The sequence below is a fragment of the Neodiprion pinetum genome, chromosome 6 (genome assembly GCF_021155775.2).
Source record: "Neodiprion pinetum isolate iyNeoPine1 chromosome 6, iyNeoPine1.2, whole genome shotgun sequence".
Classification (NCBI taxonomy): Eukaryota; Metazoa; Arthropoda; class Insecta; order Hymenoptera; family Diprionidae; genus Neodiprion; species Neodiprion pinetum.
The window spans coordinates 8964693-8984712 of NC_060237.1; the positions used below are offsets into that span (position 1 = coordinate 8964693).

The 20020-nt window shown below is 34.6% G+C and overlaps 2 protein-coding genes and 2 long non-coding RNA genes across 8 annotated transcripts; 3 read left to right on the forward strand and 1 right to left on the reverse strand.

Annotated features, from left to right (window-relative positions):
• The first annotated feature begins 25 nt into the window (after positions 1–25).
• Positions 26–2149, forward strand: LOC124221043 (putative nuclease HARBI1). Its single transcript, XM_046630669.2, has 4 exons — positions 26–882; positions 995–1291; positions 1413–1621; positions 1720–2149. Exons 1-4 carry the CDS (start codon positions 541–543, stop codon positions 2012–2014), a joined length of 1143 nt encoding a protein of 380 aa, XP_046486625.1. The 5' UTR covers positions 26–540; the 3' UTR covers positions 2015–2149.
• LOC124221045 (uncharacterized) lies at positions 1409–2940 on the reverse strand. The gene is made up of 2 exons (XR_006883717.2): positions 2502–2940; positions 1409–2394 (listed from the first exon to the last, which is right to left on the reverse strand). It is a non-coding gene; the product is annotated as an uncharacterized lncRNA (long non-coding RNA).
• A 678-nt stretch (positions 2941–3618) lies between these two features.
• dos (daughter of sevenless) lies at positions 3619–10896 on the forward strand. 3 transcript variants are annotated; one of them, XM_046631353.2, is made up of 8 exons: positions 3619–3938; positions 5240–5368; positions 5492–5678; positions 5906–6190; positions 6743–7468; positions 7660–7799; positions 7881–8100; positions 8915–10896. In XM_046631353.2, coding segments are annotated over exons 1-8 (1770 nt in total). In that variant the 5' UTR covers positions 3619–3857; the 3' UTR covers positions 8917–10896. The 3 variants fall into 3 exon arrangements, with proteins under 3 accessions (XP_046487309.1, XP_046487307.1, XP_046487308.1); XM_046631351.2 differs by having other exon boundaries at positions 7881–10896; XM_046631352.2 differs by having other exon boundaries at positions 6746–7468; positions 7881–10896.
• A 3645-nt stretch (positions 10897–14541) lies between these two features.
• On the forward strand, positions 14542–19577 carry LOC124221214 (uncharacterized). 3 transcript variants are annotated; one of them, XR_006883766.1, is made up of 5 exons: positions 14542–14556; positions 14782–14817; positions 17798–18043; positions 18923–18979; positions 19272–19577. It is a non-coding gene; the product is annotated as an uncharacterized lncRNA (long non-coding RNA). The 3 variants fall into 3 exon arrangements; XR_006883764.1 differs by lacking the exon at positions 14542–14556 and adding an exon at positions 16325–16410 and having other exon boundaries at positions 14803–14817; XR_006883765.1 differs by lacking the exons at positions 14542–14556; positions 14782–14817 and adding an exon at positions 16568–16582.
• The last annotated feature ends 443 nt before the right edge of the window (positions 19578–20020 follow it).

Here is a 20020-nt window from a genome sequence, read left to right on the forward strand (position 1 = left end):
CGGTATTCATAGTCAGTGCTTAAGACCGGACTCGAATAAGACGGTCTTATACGAGGCCTTAAGATGGCGTTTGGTTCCATAGACGTCAAACAAGACGGTCTTGAGACGCGGCAAATAAGACGGTCTTCATCAAGTCGGTCTTATTCGAAGCGTGCTTACAAGGTTGCATAGTCCAGTCTTATTTGAAATAAGCATGGTCTTGAGCACGCAACGTTTCATAGTCAATTAACGCAGTCTTATTTACGTATCTTGATCAAGTCGAGTTCGGACTGCACTTAAGCAAATGCTTGTTGCCTAAATACTACTCAATTGTTCTGATGCGTACGAAATTGATAATTACGAATTGTTTGGAAAATATTATATTCGAACAATATAAATTAACAGGAATAGATTATGAAGGAATGTTTGGGAAAGTGCAGCTGGGACGGGATTATTTACTGTAAAAGGGTAGCAACGGAAACTTGCAATTGAAATAGAGGTTATGAGAGCATTCGCTTTGAAAAATTTGTGAAGTGAAGTGAATAGTGAAATTCTATTGACATGGCGAATATGCAAGATATGTTTAATTTCTACGATCAGATCGAAGAAATGAATAATATGATTGAGGTGGTTGCAATGGTCAACGTTGGGCCGAATGACGAAGACGAGGGTGAAGTACAGCGAGCTCCGAAGAGATACATCAGAGATGGTCAAAACCCGTTCGAGTTTTATTCCGAGCAGGAGTTCAAACGGCGATTCCGATTTTCAAAGGATGGTATTATGTACGGAATACTACCTAGAATTGAAGCTGCCTTAGTCAGTGCCAATAATCGTGGTCTACCAATTCCACCTGTCATGCAATTATTAATATGTCTACGATTTTACGCTACCGCTAGCTTTCAAGTAAGGATCATTGTGATTATAATTCCTGACATTCTACTGAAAATATAAAGTGATTTCATTGCTTCCTGTGATCATGGAATAAATGATTGCTAATACATTTTGTACTGTACAGCTCGTCAACGGAGATCTGATGACTATATCGCAGTCTACAGTATCGAGGATAATACACAGAGTATCGGCTCAAATTGCATCATTGATTCACGCAATTATCAAATTTCCTAGTACGGAAGCTGCTATGATCGCAAACAGAGATCTATTCAGACAACTTGGTGCACGCAGGGAGGGTATCGGTTTACCTGGCGTTGATGGCGCTATCGACTGCACTCACATTCGATTATGTCATACGAAATTTGCAGACCTGCAGGAGGTTTATAGGAATCGTAAGGGATATTTTTCCCTCAATGTACAGGTATGTCGCGTTGGTGATAACCGTTTACAAATACCATAAGTTGCAATTAATTTTATCTAGGATACAAATAAACAATACTATTCTATGAAAATCGGTACTTTTAATTTAAATGATACCACAGGCAGTTGTCGGACCCAATATGGAATTCTTGGATGTGGTTCCGGAATGGCCTGGAAGTAACCATGACAGTCGAATATTCCAAAATTCACGAATTTACATGCGGTATCATGAGAGACAACTTACTGGAACCCTGGTTGGAGATGCCGGCTATCCGTGCTTGCCATTTCTGCTGACTCCACTGGCAAATCCAATTACAGATGCTCAACAAAGGTAAGATAAAGATTATCGCATTACTTTAGATTTCGATAAGTAGTCATAAAATTGACAAAGTATACATGTGTGAATTAACCAAGTCGGTATCTTGATAGGTATAACAACGTACAAAGCAGAACAAGGCAAATTGTTGAAAGAACATTTGGAGTTTGGAAGCGACGTTTTCCTTGCCTATCCCGAGGTTTGGGAACCAAATTGTTGTGCTCTACCACAATTGTTGTAGCTTGTGCCGTACTACACAATTTATCACTAACATTGGATAATGCTCTTCCGGAAGATAATCGCATCGAGGAAGAAGAAGCGGATGAATTGCCACCTCAAGCACCGCATTGGCAGCCTGGAGAGGGTTTTGCAATACGCGAAGCTCTAATCGAACGGTTATTCATTTAATCAAAATATATGTATATCAAGTTAATTTAATTGTAAAGACTAATTGATTTTAGAATGAATATACTCCAAATATTTAATAAAATTGAATTTAATCTGTACAAACAGTTAACATTAGAATACATATTTTACTCATAACTTATCATTGGTTCTCATTTTATTTTTAAACCCCTCACTTACTCATGAAAATACTGATATGTACGTAATTGTACTAAGCGTCAGTCTTATAGTTACGATAATACTTATGAAAATTTGTCTACGTAAAAATATTCAATACATTATAAATACAGCCAGTAAATAGAACTAAAGTTGCTCTTTTGAACTTTGAAGATCAAAGGTTGTCCCTTTCACGCGCATTTTTTTGCAAGTCTGCACCGGGATTCCTTTTAACATATCAATACAATTTATTTATCAATAACCGGTATAGAGATTTACATAATGATATAGGTTAAAATATGTGTATATAAAAATTATATACACATAAACATACAATATAAAATTCTTTTTCTTCTTCTTCGTTTTATAGCTATACACCCACTACAAAAAATTGTACGCGATTTGTTCCCGTTTTTTAGTTCCACTACGTGGCGCTAACGTTGTTGTGTTCATAAACTATAAAAATACTCAAGAGCTGCATGCCTATACGAATATCTTGCACAGGCTGAGAAATAAAATCCGAGCATCTTATTGGGGGATACATCGGAAATATTCCGAACATAACCGAACGTCGAATAAGACCGTCTCAAGCTCAGTCTTCGTCAAGACGGTCTTGAATGAAATAAGCTAGCGCTTGAGACCAAATTCTTGACGAAGACCGTCTTGTTTTCCGACTATGAATACATAGCATCTCAAGACGGTCTTGAACGAATAAGACGATCTTCACCAAGACGGTCTTAAGCACCGCCTTGAGACCTGACTATGAATACGGGCCTGAGAGCACCTTACCTTGAAAGCACCAGTGTTCACAGTAGAAAAATGGCGACGATTTATGACGTCATATATTTCCCTAGGATACTGCGACTGCATACAGTCAGTCTATATCGGAACGAATTTCTCCCCAGTAAGAGCACTGAACAGTGCTCGCAGTGTATATTGGAACATACCCTTCGTGTTTTCAGTGTGTTGGCAAGTATTGAGCAAAGATCCAATCCTCTTTGGTCTGGTTTTTCATGGGCAACAAAATGCTGCCGCAGTGTTTTACTGCCTAGTTCGTGGCCAATAGGAATGTCAAGAAAATAGATATTTTACATTCAGCGCATACTAGGTGGCGCTAGTATCAACACATCGACTCATTGCTCATCGAGTTTTAATCATCTTCGAAAGGTAAGATAATTTTCATTAATTAATACAAGGATAATCCTATTCCCGGTTTGTTCGAAAAGTGGGATTGAGCATCCACTGTCTAGTGCGTTCCAATGCTAGTTGGTATTTGGTCACCCAGGAACTACTGATTGCGTCTAACTGTGCCATCACGATTAGATCCAGTGTCTAGCTTCTGGAATCGTTGGGGACAGCAGTTGTAACGTCACACTCGTGATTAAAAATCACCCTATGACTTCAATAGCAGATGTTTCAGTCCTCTTTATACCATTGCTTTATACGTTCTTTATACAATGTCTTTTAGACGTTCGTGGATCAAACTTCCTGTAGTGACGAACGAAGTGAGATAACCTTATCTTACAAACTAACTTTGGTTGTGTGTCGAGATTACGATGCTCGTTGGTGAGCTACTTGCCTGTGTATCGACCAAAAATAGATAAATGGATCGAATACGTGCGTGTTAGTCGCTCGGTCTTCTCAATGATGTGTCATTAATCGTTACGACTCGTTAAGAAGTGTGTAGGGCATGGATACGCTCAAAACAAGCCAAGAAATCGTCCACGAAGGCTGGCTCATAAAATCGCCACCCTCAAAATTGTGGAAAGCGGTAAGGTTTCCTCTAAAATCTAATCGAAGATGACTCTTACCATTGTTTACGTTAACCAGGGCTTCTATCATCCGACAATTAATCATTCCCATTTAACGCTCGGATAACCCCTGTTTTAATTGAACGGGATTCATACATCGTCGAGCCCCACTCTTGATCGGGACACTTCGAACCGTTTTAAATGGGTTAACATTTTTCCTAACAAAATAACCGTCAGTCTAACCTAGGAAGTGAAAGATATCCTTTCCACCTCATACCTGGATACTCGTGAGACCCCAAAAAAATTTGTAGTCTTGTCTTTTCCAATTCAATTCTGAATCAATCTTTTTATTCGCTTGGGTTTTTCCTAATAATCATTGATTGTTTGCTCAACTGTGGAAATTGGCTCAACGCCACCACGGACAGCTAGTCAGGTATCTGTGTATTGCACATACTTCAGATCTCGGTTTATCCTACTTAAATTTATGATGTATTCCTAATAATCATTGTTCGTTGTCAATTTACTTTAATCTTAGTCGTCTTTGTCATATTTGCTGAGCTACTGTTTCCAGTATTTTTACAGGCAACTATTCCAAATGTAAACTTATTTAGAGCATCTAATCAAAGCCTCAAAGTGATTATACATAATTATCAGTATTCTTTGACATCTCAGTTAGAATACTTAATTTTATTCTTATTTATGTGTAATTTTATTTATGTGTAAGTGGTGCAGAATCACTTGTCATAAGATGTAGATAGCATTGTTGATGAATAATTTGTGTAATTTGGTAGAAGCACATAAAAATAATGTTACTTTAGGCAAATCTAATAATATTTGACTGTTTCCATTCATTCGTATGTAATCTTCCTTATATCTTTTTTGAATTATGATATTTTTCCCTCATAATGAATACATTTCAACTCTTACTTTTCTGATTTATTCACTAGCGTTCAATATCTTAGTTTTCATTGACACACAGCTCTGTGAATTATGCTGCAACGAAAATGAATCTCCTTGAAACTGATTCCAACGTAACTAACTAGTCAGCATCTGTTGCAACCAGAATAAACCTGTTTCATCAGTACTGTCCAATTATTTGAATTCCAACAGAAAGTAATGTTTCACGAAAGTTATCAATGATAGATCTAGATATTGGACTGTTTTAAATCAATTTGGTGTTATTATGCTACATATGCACCTGATTTTGTCAAGCAATTATTGTTGTCTGCCACACCCAATTTGTTTTTCGTAACAACATTGAAGCAGGAGAACATTCAACAAATTCTTACCGTGTATCGTACCTCGAAACTGATTGCTCTAGAGATGGCGAAAGCGTTGGTTCGCGCTCCGTCACAGCGGAGAATTGCCTGGACAATATTTCTTGGAATATTACACAGACAGACGTTGCAGAAAGCTCAAGGGCCGCATAGATTTGGATCAATGCGAGCAGGTAATTATTTTTATTTCCAAAAATTCTAAAAACGTCATTAAAGTTAGTTTTTGCCAAAAATTACAAGTTATTTGCCATTTAAGAATGAGAATAATCGTTGATTAATCAACTACAAATGTGCAGGTGGATGCTGGCTTGAGATTTGAAAATCGAAAGCAGAAATATCAGTTCATGTTCGACGTGAAGACTCCGAAAAGAACTTACTACCTGGTGGCAGAGAGCGAAGCTGACATGAACAAGTGGGTTGATGCAGTTTGCCAGGTTTGCGGTTTGAAAGCTTACACACAGGATGATGAGCCGCACTGTCAAAGTAAGTCTGAAAATAAGTATCTATATCTAAAACTACTTGTTAAATTAACAATTCTGTTACAAATTGTCTCTTTATTAAATATTAATTGAATTTGAAAATGCAGATCTTTGTTTACGAAAGACATTTTTTGGTTCTTTGGTATTTTTGCTGTGTAGACGAATATACTTTTAACACATTCCAGTGACGCAAAGTAAAGTTGTCTATGTTTTAATTTTTCTCTTCAACAGTATTTCCATTCGAGCCTCAAGAGTCGCCTCCGATCTCACCAACCAGTACTATATCTGGACCCTACATTCCAATCAGTGAATGCATTTCTGGCCGCTCCTTGAACGACACAAGCTCTCTTAGTTCTGCCCTGGGACAGAATACAGAACAATATTATGATGCCCCAAGAAAGTTGGCTCCCTCTCCACCCAGATCTCCGACTACAACTGATGCAGAAAGTGTATTTACTGACGATGAATGGACTTCTCCAGTTCCTAGTGTTAATTGGGAGACATTTCCTTCGTCTCGTAAGTAAAAACTTGTAATTAAAGCCGCAGTTGACCTTAATTGATCAGCTTTAACTCACGGATATTGCTTTCAAAATTTAAGTGTATTTGCAATGATTTGTGAGGAAAGAAGATGCTGTCTCCTTTGAATTAGATTTTGTATTTAGAAAATCAATCCATGTGTTGATTCCTTCGTAAAGGCTCATTTAATTGATTTGAGCTTTTTAGTAATATGTTACATAATATTGACATCGACTCAACTATGATTGTACAAATTAAATTTATTATCTGATGTTCCTAGAATTTCAACTATGAGAAACTCATTCTTCCGAATGTTTTTGGTTGGAAATTTACTTTATTTATTATTTGCATTCATATTAACTTTTACTGTCATTTTTTGAAATTTCTATTTGGACCACTTTCTTTTTACACCGTTTTTGATCCACCATTTGCCTATTAGAAATTGTCGTCACTTTCTTTTGATAAATTTTTTTTCGCATTCTGATCCATTATGTAAGAATCCCTTAAGGTTGAGGAAAAAATTTTTTACCTCGAACCGAAAATTTTTTTAAGCAGGTGAAGCTAGACCAAGCAACGTATCAGGAGATGCAGAGATTGGATCTTGGAGCGTAATGAAAAGATTTGGAAAGCTTCAGATCGTAGATTCAGTGACACCTCCGGCTGTAGAAAAGATACCAGCACCTCCACGACCTCCAAAACCTCCCCATATGGTGCCAGAGAACTTTGGTCATAATTATTTGAATCTTGATAGTGCGGCGGAAAGTTCCAAGCCCACGACTCCTGCCACTCCCGCTCCATCTACTCCGGCTACAGCAATTGTGACCGATGAAACTTACGACTTTCCTCGATCCCATCAGCCAGGATCGAATGCGGATCCAAACACAAATACCGCGGGTCGACCAGGCAGGCATTGCTATTCCAATGCTGCGCCTACAAACTCCGATGGGCACGTTTTTCGATACGATTTTCACGAAGACGAACCATCTAGCCCACGTTCCGAATCATCAACAACGGCAACGTACTCAAACTTGCCTAGTCCTCTAACTAGAGACTCATCGAGCGCTGTACCATCCCTAATGCCTCCACCACCTCCAGTTGTTTACAGAGACTTGAAACCAGGTAGAAGAACTAGTGATTCGACCTCAATTATTAGCAATGAACCATCACCTGGTCCTGTTCTATCAGTACCGGAATCAAGTTCAACCGAGCACTCACCAGCTGAGCCACCAAGTATTAACAGGAAACTCAAGCCATCTCTCACTAAACCACCTATCGATGGTAAGTTTGTGGGAATCCATTCAAATTTACTTATGAGTCGGAATGCGTTATTTGGAATCTACATATGTGTAAGTTACCATAATTTATAACCCATGTGATACAGGCACACCAGAATTCGAATATTATTCTGTTTTTTCAATAACAGTTTGAAATCAAACTAGTAAATAATATTTTTCTATTTCTTATTCCAGGACCATTACAATTAGCATCGCCACCTGGTAAAGGCAGAATACGTGCGGCACCCAGTCCGACACCGCCAACTCACTCTCAGTCGATTCGACATCAGTCGACGTCTGATGAGGATAACAATACGTGCGATGACAAAGAAGAGGTAAATATCGGTTGGTCGTAATTACGAATTATTCATTAAATTGATATGTGTTTTGACATGGTTGTCTATTTACTTTTCCAGATATATTACTTTCAAGATCAGAATACATTTATACCTGCCTCGCATCGTTCTTTCGAAGTTCTGCAATACTTGGACTTGGATCTGCAAGGAAGTTTTGTATCGTCCCCTTTGCCACCTGCCCAGTCACCCCCGAGTACAACAGTCTATAAGACTGTAGATTTTCTTAAAACTGAGGCCTTCAATCGAACCAGACAATTAGTAGAAGAAGAGAGAGCGCAATGTACAGCTGAACTTACGTAACTCAATGTGCTTAATGTGGCGTGTCATGATTTGATTTTAAATAGGATATAAGACACTCTCTATCCTGGAAAATCATAGGAATCGGAAAGTGGAATACAAAGAAATGCATGTTGCGCCGATTTCTTTGATAACGATAAACGGGTGATACTGTAATTGAATTAGAAAGGAATAATTTGAGTCGTAGGACGGGATGGTATAACTTTTATAATAGTGACCTTAATTTCATAGCACAATTTATTCATAGACTGTGTGTATATATATATATATATATATATGAGGTGCGTATCTTTTTATTTTTCATTCTTGTTAGGTGCAATACATATCGTATTCTTTGCTCCGTGTACTCTAATTGGCTGATAAATTAACCAACATTACTTACAACTCACTTCTGACTGCGAAGGCAGCAATTTTAATGGTGTTGTTTGAGTTTATGTCATATTTAGTAGCATCTCATTGAGAAAGCCACAGAGTCTAAAGAGATGGTCACTCTGTCACCATACATGTATAGCAATTTAACAGTCGTACTTTATAAACATGCTTACGTTTATCGATGCAATAAATTATCGCAATGGAAGCCAATTATTAAAAAGGCACAAATGAAGTCTACCCCATCTCAAAAAATTGAATTTATGCAGTTGACTAATTTCAATCTGATTCGGTTTTTTGTTTATTACATTAGTATTATTGACGGAAAAATCTTAGTACGCGTTTCGACGTGTTAATGATCTCAGAAGACCTTAAAGGGCTGTATATTTATCTTTAATTATGTTTCTTTTTTCTGTTTTTTATTTCAGAAAAGATAACTGTGAAATGAGTTGCTTGACTATAAATCCTCATCGATGGAAACCGTTCAAAACAGTAACAATTCAAATTCACCAACTGATATTCGTTGCATTGCACCTTATTCGCGTATTTAGACTCCCAAGATTTCTTGAATTGCGTGTAGAAAAATGATAAGTATTGACAACTTTTTTTTTATCTATGGATGAAAAGGAACTGACGGTGTGGGAAATGGTAGTTGTCAGTATATAATATTGATTAAAACTAATTAACAGAGACATAACATTGACAGCTAGATAAATCGTAGGGCATTGCTGGATCTAATGAGTCGTCACACCTGAGAATATAAATCGATAAAATTGAATAATTTAGAATATCGTATGCCGATGCAACATTCTGACAATTTTGAAAATTGCTGGAGAAAGTTATTGTGTGGGATAGCAAAGTATAACGTGATAAAAACGTCAAACTTACTGATCAATCCTACAATGATATGCGTAAATATCGAAAGCGCAAGCTAATGTGGAATCGCGAGCAGTTGGCACAGAATTCAACGATTTCTTTAGGACTTATAATTTTATTTTTTGTCGAATTTACAATCTCAGGGACTTAGAATGAGTAAAGCCGCTATTTTTCACATTTTTAATAATTTTAATTCGACGAAATCACTGTTTGGGATTCAGGAACTTCTACAAAATTCTCCCATATTTTTGTCTGAGAAAATACTAAAGCCAATAGTTATGTGAAAGACGTCTTCAGCGTATATCCAGAATACTTGAAATTGCTTCTCCAATACTTTAGACTAAATTTTTTTCAAACTTAATCATGATTCATCAAAATTTTGACGGAACTCTTAATGTGTTATTCTTATAGCAGAATCACTTTGTTGCACATTTGTTTAATGTTTTTGAGAGATGCGTCTCCAATGCATGTTGGTATTAGTGGTATTTAGTATGTGCTGATATTTGATTCAGAGGTAAAAGTTATCGGAGTTTGATAGCAATATTTTAGTAAACCAAAAATATAATGATAAACTTAATAATAATTTCAATCGTGATAGAAAAAAAGTGTCTTCGATAAAAATCTGCATTATTTTGTATCACCTTTAAGAGTTTTTATTTTCAACTACGATTAAATTGCGTGTAATTTGCAGAGATGAAAAGTCAGAAAAATTCACTATATTCTGAAAAGTATCAGTTTCAATATTATAATATTATCATAAAGACTTTCTTTTTTTACAATAATTGCCAGGATAACTTTGATAACATTATCATTTCATAATGATGAATACAAAAGTTAGTACTCCGTATAAGAAAGTCTCAACGATGTGCAACTCTTTGTCTTTAAAATTTGCAACGAATTTTGAAACAAACGCGCTGTCGAGTTTCATAAAATTCTTGCGTTTGATAAAATATATTGCTTCTAGCTAATATATAATTATAATAATAGACAAATATATTATAATATATGAACGTGCCTATACTTTAATGTTTAATATCTATCGTTAATCTGTGCTAGGTATACATATACAATATACATATTAGAGTGTCCCAAAAAAACCGACTATTTTTTTTTTTTCAAAGAACATTGAAAAATCGTCAGAGTATCTCTAGAAAATGACCCTGTGAAAATATAAGCTCTTAATATTAATATTTAGAGGTGGCGATTTGTAATTTTCTATTTCCCATTTAAGTAACATGGGAAAATTTTTTTTTGAACCTTGGAATTTTGTGATGGGATAACGAGCTACTTCATAAGTATGACAAAATCAGGTCTTATAGGAAATTTGATGCTCTACAAAAAAGGTCTGATTGACATTTTGCGTAAATCCAGCCGTTTCAAAAATATCGAGCCTCAAACTTCGGACTGTTTAAAATTATGCTTTTTTTTTCGTAAATACAACAAAAATTAATTTATATGTATTATAAACCCAGAATCATCAACTGAACAAAAAATATATGCATATATTTGACGGAATGCAGATCCGAAATTATTAATAATTTGACAAATGATAATTTTCATTGATTTTTTCTAGGTAAGTAAATATTTTTCGCTAAAAATCAATAAAAATTATCATTTGTCAAATTATTAATAATTTCGGATCTGCATTCCGTCAAATATATGCATATATTTATTGTTCAGTTGAATTATGCTTTTTTTTTCGTAAATACAACAAAAATTAATTTATATGTATTATAAACCCAGAATCATCAACTGAACAAAAAATATATGCATATATTTGACGGAATGCAGATCCGAAATTATTAATAATTTGACAAATGATAATTTTCATTGATTTTTTCTAGGTAAGTAAATATTTTTCGCTAAAAATCAATAAAAATTATCATTTGTCAAATTATTAATAATTTCGGATCTGCATTCCGTCAAATATATGCATATATTTATTGTTCAGTTGATGATTCTGGGTTTATAATACATATAAATTAATTTTTGTTGTATTTACGAAAAAAAAAGCATAATTTTAAACAGTCCGAAGTTTGAGGCTCGATATTTTTGAAACGGCTGGATTTACGCAAAATGTCAATCAGACCTTTTTTGTAGAGCATCAAATTTCCTATAAGACCTGATTTTGTCATACTTATGAAGTAGCTCGTTATCCCATCACAAAATTCCAAGGTTCAAAAAAAAATTTTCCCATGTTATTTAAATGGGAAATAGAAAATTACAAATCGCCACCTCTAAATATTAATATTAAGAGCTTATATTTTCACAGGGTCATTTTCTAGAGATACTCTGACGATTTTTCAATGTTCTTTGAAAAAAAAAAAATAGTCGGTTTTTTTGGGACACTCTAATACATATATACTTACACATAAATATGCTAAATATTTCACATAATCGTGTAGTTAGGAGGTTAAATTTTCTTTCTCGTTTCTTGTGTTTATTTCAAAACTGTGTCACAAACTTATTCAGGACAAATTTTTAGACAAGTCAGATATTCTCTGATTGCTGGTAACAGCTCTTTACACATTATATACTGATATATACGCCCGTAAATATATACTGTACAAAATAGCAATTTCTGTCAAATATGTGAGTGCTGATAGGTCAAATAATAGTAATATTATAATTGGCGGATTTAAATATTAGAGACACTGCATGCCATATACATATTATATAACTATACATATATGTACTACATACATACATAAGTATGTACATAAATAACTATACATATACACATATATTTTTATTTTTATAAAATATCAATATTTTAATGTTTTTTAGTTCTATTTTTAAGGGATAGAGTTTTCTTGTTGACGTATCACTAAAGCAGTGGTCACAGTCAATTAATTAAGCACAATTAATGCAATTTTTATTCACTTTTATTAACATTGTAATTTTTCGAGGTTCACTAGGCAACAATAATTTTTTTAACCGAAAGGCCTAATAATCAGATACCAAATTATACGAATGAATTTAACTATCCCGGAACAGATCATCCATTATTACGAATCATTTTAGTTGTAAGCCCTTTTATTTGTTTATCTTGTATCCTTTTGCATTTTGAAATTTGACTATTGATGTTTTGGACCTTCACTTAAATTATTTGTAAATTATTGCGGTCTGATAATTGAGGTCTTATTTCTTATCATCCCGCAACTTATAATAGATACTATACGGACATAATTGTTTCAATGCATGTCATACGAATGGACAAGGTAAACAAAGCATTCGGCATTGTCCCAACATGATTCATATCTTTGTAAAAAGTTTTCAGTTTCTTCGTTTTCCGAATATAGCAGTTATATCTTTCAGTTGTCAAACTTAAAATATGTATTCATGTGAACTCCTAATCATTCAGTTCGAAACAAAAAGAGTTTTACACGGAATGCCTGTTTAGTAAAATCTTTTGAATGTAATATGAATTTTTGTGAGCTTTTTGGTTCGAGTCATTGTCAGATTTCGCATGAAAATAGCATCACTTTTTGCTGATTGTCAATATTTTTCATAACTGTTTTCTTATTGTGTTGAAATTTTTACAATTTGAAGAAAGATCAGCCCTGAATGTATTCATTGAAAATGAAATTGATAAAACTTGTTGGTATTATGTACTGATATCAACTGCAAGTTTTGTATAGTAAAATATTGAAACTCGAAAATTATTGATTGAGAAAAATATATTTTGGTGACATCAAAGTGAATACTAAATCCTATGTCATAGAATTGGAAAATAATATTGAAGCGTGTAGAACAGGGGGCAAAAGTGTTGATTATTAGGACGTAATGCAATATGTAAAAAAGATGCAGCAAATTGTAACACAGACCAATATTATTACAAAGTTTGAAGCGGAGCTTCAAATTTATAGGGAGTATACAACCGAGAAATTGTACAATTTTATAGGTATATAATTGAAACCCACCAATATTAATTTCTAGTACATATATAAAAATAATAACACCAAACACGCACAATATGTTTAGAAAAACATATCGGCAATATAATAATACAAATATAAATAATAAATACATGTCGAAATAGCTCAGTTTTGAATATCGATTTATCGTTTCCTGTTGTGTTCAATAATATCCCAGGGATCGAAGCAGTTATGAAAACTTCACCTTTAATGTTGGAAACTTACAGTTATTTCATGCATGTTTAATCTATATTTGTTCATTGTTCTTAGAATGTTAGTAGACGATGTTTGAATGCAGATTTCGTGTTGAATCAAAAATATGTGTATACAAGCACTGTGCGTAATGTGCTACTTTCTGCGCTGGATAGTATAGAAACGTACCCTATTTCCAATTCTGTATTGTTTACATTTACTCTTTATTGGACAACTATAATAACTTTTTATTAGTTTCAAGGATCGTCGAGGATATCTTGTAGTATCTTAGTTTTTTCCATCTGAAAAAACAGTAGTTGCAACTATTTTTCTCTTTTTACTTACCTGTTGTACCTATTACTTTCTGGAATCTACATGTAACTAACTTTAATTATTAATGATTCAGTTGCCTTTATTTATTTTTTTTTACGAACGAAATAATTACAGTCACCTAGGATGAGGCGGTTTGTACATCCATTTTGGGGTGCATCCATGATTAGGAAATATATAAGGAACTTACAAATATCCTATGTTACTGTACACATTTTGCTCGATGAACATTTGTTTTTATCTATCTAGGAACAATAACGTGTATACGGGGAAAAGAATATTACCATGGAAATTTCGCATTACTTGATGTTATCACCTCGTTATTGTTAACTTATCATATTATTGATAGAACAAACTATTAGAAGGAGTAGAAGTTCAATTTGTACAAGTTCAAATGGAAATTTGCTTCTAATTATAAATCTATGTGCTATAACATATCACAGAATGAAGAAAATAGCGGCGTACACACCGGGTATTGGCATTATTAGAGACTAGAAACGAAGAAGTAGCTAACAGCTTTCACGGGTTGATTCAGTTTTGAATTTCGAACGCTTGCCGCGACAATTCAAAGGCAACTTCATCGTGTGTAGATCAAGTTTTCGGCATGCGTAATCGATCCGGTGTGAAGTGCGTCGACTCTGAAGCGATTCGCATGTGTCATTTTATTTCTCTTACGGCGAGCGACCGGCGAAGAACGCATTCTAACATTGTGTCGCGTCGTATAAATTGTATTTTCCGTAGTGCATTGTGAATTGGTGAGTGCTTTCTTGCCAGAGTGACATATTCGGCAATTTAACTTGTCATTGTTGTTCAGACCATACAGCGCATTAATTTCTCGCATATTCCGTCAAAGGTATTTTCCAACACGCGGGTAGTTGACGCTGAGTGAAGTCAAGTGTAGCGCGTAAATAATAGTCTGCATCCTGCGAATATTAAACTTGTGTTCGATGTATAGTGTAATGTGAGTTATGTGATTGCAGATACGAATTGAATGCCGATTGGTTCTTCGGAAAAATGTAAGTAAATGCCATTAAAAATATTTCATTAATCTTAGATTCTCGTCGTGAAAAAAGTACGTAGTAACAGGATCATTATGATCTGATGACGAAGGTTGGATCGCGAAATATTTCGAACACTGGTCATAATTCCGTTCTATAGAATTAGATTCACCTTTCTATGAGAGAAAATGGAATTGAAAAAGGAAAAATTTCTCCTCACGTTAATAAACGTGCCGTCTTTAATCTCATTGTTAGGAAATATCGATCGAAACAATTTCATAAGCCACAATAATTGTCAGGTACTGTCTATCTAATTGTAAACGAAAAACTATATTAGTCGTATTTCTGTTTGTTAAATCTTTGTGGAAATTCGGTATCCACATGTTACCTCAGATTGTTCAAAGATTGTTCTTTAATGAAATTCTGAAATAACGCGCGTTTTGTGTGCACAGTTGGTTCATTCTCAATCACTGCTCTCAGCAGTAGCAGTTCTTTTTGGTAAATATGCTTTGCATTATCTATAAGGATGAAGCTAGTAACGTCACTGTAACGATGCATGTTTAGGAAAAATCGCTAGTTCACCCTTCAGGAATATCCGAAATTTAGTAAACCAGTACGAACAGAGTATACTATTATTTCGAAAAGCCAACTCCTTGAAAGTCATTCCAAATTGCCCAATGATGACGATTTTTTTATCCCGATGTGTCGTCACGTTACGCTGCTAACTTCAGCCTCATCGTTGTCCACTGTTTTCATGATGGTAAGTAAGGAATTGTTACCGACATGCGGTTACCACTAAAATTAGCTCCAAGTTCCTATTTCGAATCAGAGGCTGCTTACAATTAGTGTAGTTAGCTGTTTCAGTTTTACGTAAAACTGCAATGATATTGGGTTTGTCCGACATACCTCAGTTAGCGAAAGATGTTAGCGTTGTTCTTCTATAATTAATATACCGAGTCATGGCATCTTATCGACCATTCTAAGCTCATCGAAAGTTCTCGCGATTCTACCGAAGGCAACACCATTGTTGTTATTGGCTCCATCGATAAAGCAGTAACAGGATTACCAACATTTGTTGTTTACCGCTGTTTTTTGAGCTGTCGAAAAATTTACTTCACAAATGAGTTTTTAAAAATTTTCCACGTGCAATGACTAACGCTATGCAGAAGTATGATTTTCTTGCCAAGCGACATGTGAAATACTGAGCAGACATTGGATAAGAACAATCTGACTAGATATTGTGGGATAATTTAGTATTGTAAAGAAATGAAGAATATGATTATAAAATTCATAAGTTTTACTTGGTTCTATTCAAGTTTTTATTCTTATTTTGTAATAATTGACTTTTCTACTATATTGTTGATGCAGTTCGAAGTTTAGCGAAAATCTTTCTTACTGACATTTGCATGCTACAAAGTATCGTATCTGACGTCTCTATGTGTAGTAAATGGATGAGAAAAATTCTCGCAGGCTTTGCTTGCAATTTACGTTATAAAGAATCAGTGTAATTTCTATTGCATATCAGAAATACGATGTCTCGAAACATTCGGCAGGCTCTACGGTCATCCCAATGAAAAACCTCACGCCGACTTCTATCTTCTGCGGCGAAACGTAATTAATCAATTATCATACTTTTATTGAGATAATGATGCATAATTAACTCTTGACCTACCAAGTTTGTTGATTTCTTCATTAAAAATATAACTATCAGCATAGTATGTATACGAGGGGAAAACAAGTTGCAAGCAAAAGAAGCATCGTTCCTTAGAGCTATACAATACTGGTAATTAATTTATTTAGAATTTGACGTATATTGTGCCACAGAAACACATTTGCTATCTTTCAAGAACGAAAACTGAGCTACTGTCGAATGAATAGTCCTTACATATTGCTGCAGATTCGTTCAATGCAACATCATTACGTTGGTCAGTGGAAGTTTAAAGAAAATACGTTGGTATAATTTATTACTATTCTGACGTATCCATATCTATTTTAATATGGTTTGATTAACGCGATGAACGTGAGACGTTAATCAGCTGAGGAAAAATACGCGGAATGTTGCATTCAATGAACGTAATGAAACAATGGATTGCACACGGGGCGTACATATGAAAGCATGATAAAACTTAGGATTGAATAAATGTATGGGGAATTCTATGCGAATCCAACCAACGATTGACCCTCACCATTTTTGATTTTGTTCAACAAATTTCCTGAAATTGTCTCAACTTTGTACAGTACCCTGATTTTTTTAGATTTATTATTTAACTGGTTAATTATTTACAAATATTCAGAGTAAATTTGAAAAGGACCTTTTATAAAATTCTGAAAAACTCTATTTTCTTTTTCAAAAAATTCATGATGAGCCGACTTTTGTCTCTTTTTTTTTAGCACTCTTAATTTTTTGGTTCAATATGAATGTGGTTTAAACAGTTAGAAAATTCAGTTCAAATTTTAAAAACTTCAATTTTTCACTTTTAACGTTTCTAGACTGGTTTCATCACGAAGTTGATAAAAATAGTTGAATGTGCAAAAAAATGTAAAAAAAAAATTAAAATCCCTTCACAATGGAACCGGTCTAGAAATGTTGCGAGCGAAAGACAGAAGTTTTGAGAATCTTTCCGGAAATTTCAGACCGTTCAAACAATGTTTTAGATGACCAAAAATATTGAAAGTGCTAAAAAAAAATGGAGAAAAACACATCGGCGCATTGTGGGTCCGGTCTTGAAATTTTTGGAATGAAAAATACAGTTTCTGAGAATTTTTTGAGAATCTTAAAAAAGATTCCTTTTCAAAATGACTGCAAATATTTGTAAATAATTGAGCAATCGCAGAAAACTTTTTAAACAAAATCAGAAGTGGTTAGGGTCAGACGTTCGACGGGTTCGCATGAAATTTCTCTACGTATAAAAGCAGTTTGAATTACCGCGTAATAAGTTGCTTATCGCATTGCAAATGTGTGGCAAACATAATTTTTTTAAAAATATTTACACTCAAGGTAAGGTGAAGAGGCGTTGCGTTGCAGCGACATTCCGATAACGAACAATCTCCTACGCGTAATATTGCACACGTCCTGCAGCAACACCCGTTGATTACAGAGTGAATATAACTGCGTAAATAGATCGTGCCGAGAGCACGGTCTTCAGAAGCTCCTCGAAACCTCTCAGTGATTTTTAACTTTCAAAGTTTACCGAGAACCAGTAAGTAAACTCAAAAATGCCTGGACCCTGTGAAAAGTGCAAAGGTAAGCGGCTCTTTATTTTTTTCATATTTCTTAGCCCTTGGTAATGCTCCAAGTTTTATACTTTGAAAACCTTGTAAATTATGAGTTGGAAGTTAGTTATGTTATCGTAACGAAACGTTGGGGAAAAATCATCAGTTTATTCATTTTACAATGATTTTTAAGGAACTAAGATTTGGAAATACGAGTGTGTTTTGTTCTATTACGGTTTCCCGAATTTTAGACAATTCCAATATCGCGAAGTAACGGTTTTTCCGCAGCATGAATCGTTACGATAACGTTACTAAATTCAATATGATTGTAAATTGTTGAATTACATGTACATTAGGAGTTATTCATGCCGGTTTTGTGGATTACATTTGTCACTTACTTATTTTTTTGCATATTTAATATATTTCTACATATTAGTCCTCGAGTAGTTGTTTTTGAAAAAATTTCATATAAATCAACTTTTGCGTCATATACAAATTTTACTATTTGTTTGAAGAATAATTTTTTTTAAATTAGCTAATAATTCAGTTGTCATTTGACGAGTTGATCTGCATCACAGCATAAGACAGTTTGCATTAAAATTTTCACACGAAAATAAAATCGTAACTGAACCGGACTAAATTATTCGAAAATTCTAACCCAAAAAGAAGTTTCCAAGTATATTTTACTTAGGATTAATATTTGAACACGGGTATATCCACCTCAAACAATCCAATCAGGATGGAATGTTTTTTGTCTTCTTTAAATAAATCCTTTTACTTAAGAAAAATACGTCTGATGTTTCTGTAACGTTTTCCAACGGCAATTGATCACATCCACCAATTGAACGCAGTTAATGTATCTGGGAGTATAGGAATCGGTATAAATTATTTCCATCTACGTCTTTTACAGATGTCTGCAGTGACTGCAAATGCGGTACCGATTGCGAATGTTGCGACACCGCACAAGGTAGTACTATAATGTATCTAAAGATATACCTATAAATGTGTATTATTAAAAGATAGGCAATTGAAAGACACGGCACATGATAAGATATTAAAAATCATTGGCGATTATCGGTATCTTACAATTAAATGAGAATTATTATGTGCAGGCTTGCAATTAGTATTCACCGTGATAAATTTTCATCATATCGTCGATGATTATAAATAACTACGATTAATATACTATAGATATTCCGATTTTTTTTCTACGAATTCTCACGCGTTGCATGTAATTATCTTGAATTTTCTTATTGCAGATAAGTGCGAGTGTAAGAGCGAGGGACAGTGCACTTGTACGGATTGTAAGTGCGAATGAAAATACTACCCATCTCTTCTGAAAACAGCGTCGAAGCTATGACGTATCAAAATGCTTCGAATCACCGTGGTTCACTCATCGTTTACGTTCAATTAAGCCCAAGTTATTTTATAATTTTAACCACCACAGCTGTTATCAAATTAATACAGTTACAGTTTGTACTTCGTCAGATTTGATGATACATGGCGTCAATCGCTGATTTCATAATAACTGCATCAACGCAATAAAACAAAACCTCTGAAAATGATCGCTGTGTTTGGATTTTGTCTGATTTGCTAGTTTTACCGAAGTAGCCTTAAGGTTAATTTATTCCTTAATATTGCTGTTCGTCGTGTCCCAGACTCAAAGCAGACGAAATATCACAATGTTTCATTATAGTTATACAGATCGTGTGATTTTTTACAAGCTAATTAAAATATGCGAGCCACGCAATTCCAACTGCAAGCTCCGTCGTTCCCAAAGTTTGATTTATAGACAGGACTTCGTTACTCGAAAGAGGCAAAAACGTGTAAAGCTCAGTTTTATGAAATTCCAAATCCTTCTAACATTCGAAAGTGTCTTGGATCGGATTTTCTTATTCCAAGAAAATCATCAAAATTTCGACTCCTCGATAGTTTAAATAATCCGGCATTCTGCGCACCGTGTCGCGTTTCCTCCGTTACGAGAGCTCGCATATTCGCATCATATCGT

Bases quoted from the DNA above. Each gene is read 5' to 3' on its own strand.
- LOC124221043 (XM_046630669.2), top strand. From the start codon at position 541: ATGGCGAATATGCAAGATATGTTTAATTTCTACGATCAGATCGAAGAA. The intron at 1,292-1,412 runs GTATGTCGCGTT...ATGATACCACAG, and splicing joins ATTTTTCCCTCAATGTACAG to GCAGTTGTCGGACCCAATAT. The intron at 1,622-1,719 runs GTAAGATAAAGA...GTATCTTGATAG, and splicing joins ATTACAGATGCTCAACAAAG to GTATAACAACGTACAAAGCA.
- dos (XM_046631351.2), top strand. From the start codon at position 3,858: ATGGATACGCTCAAAACAAGCCAAGAAATCGTCCACGAAGGCTGGCTC. The intron at 3,939-5,239 runs GTAAGGTTTCCT...TGATTGCTCTAG, and splicing joins CCTCAAAATTGTGGAAAGCG to AGATGGCGAAAGCGTTGGTT. The intron at 7,469-7,659 runs GTAAGTTTGTGG...TTCTTATTCCAG, and splicing joins CACTAAACCACCTATCGATG to GACCATTACAATTAGCATCG.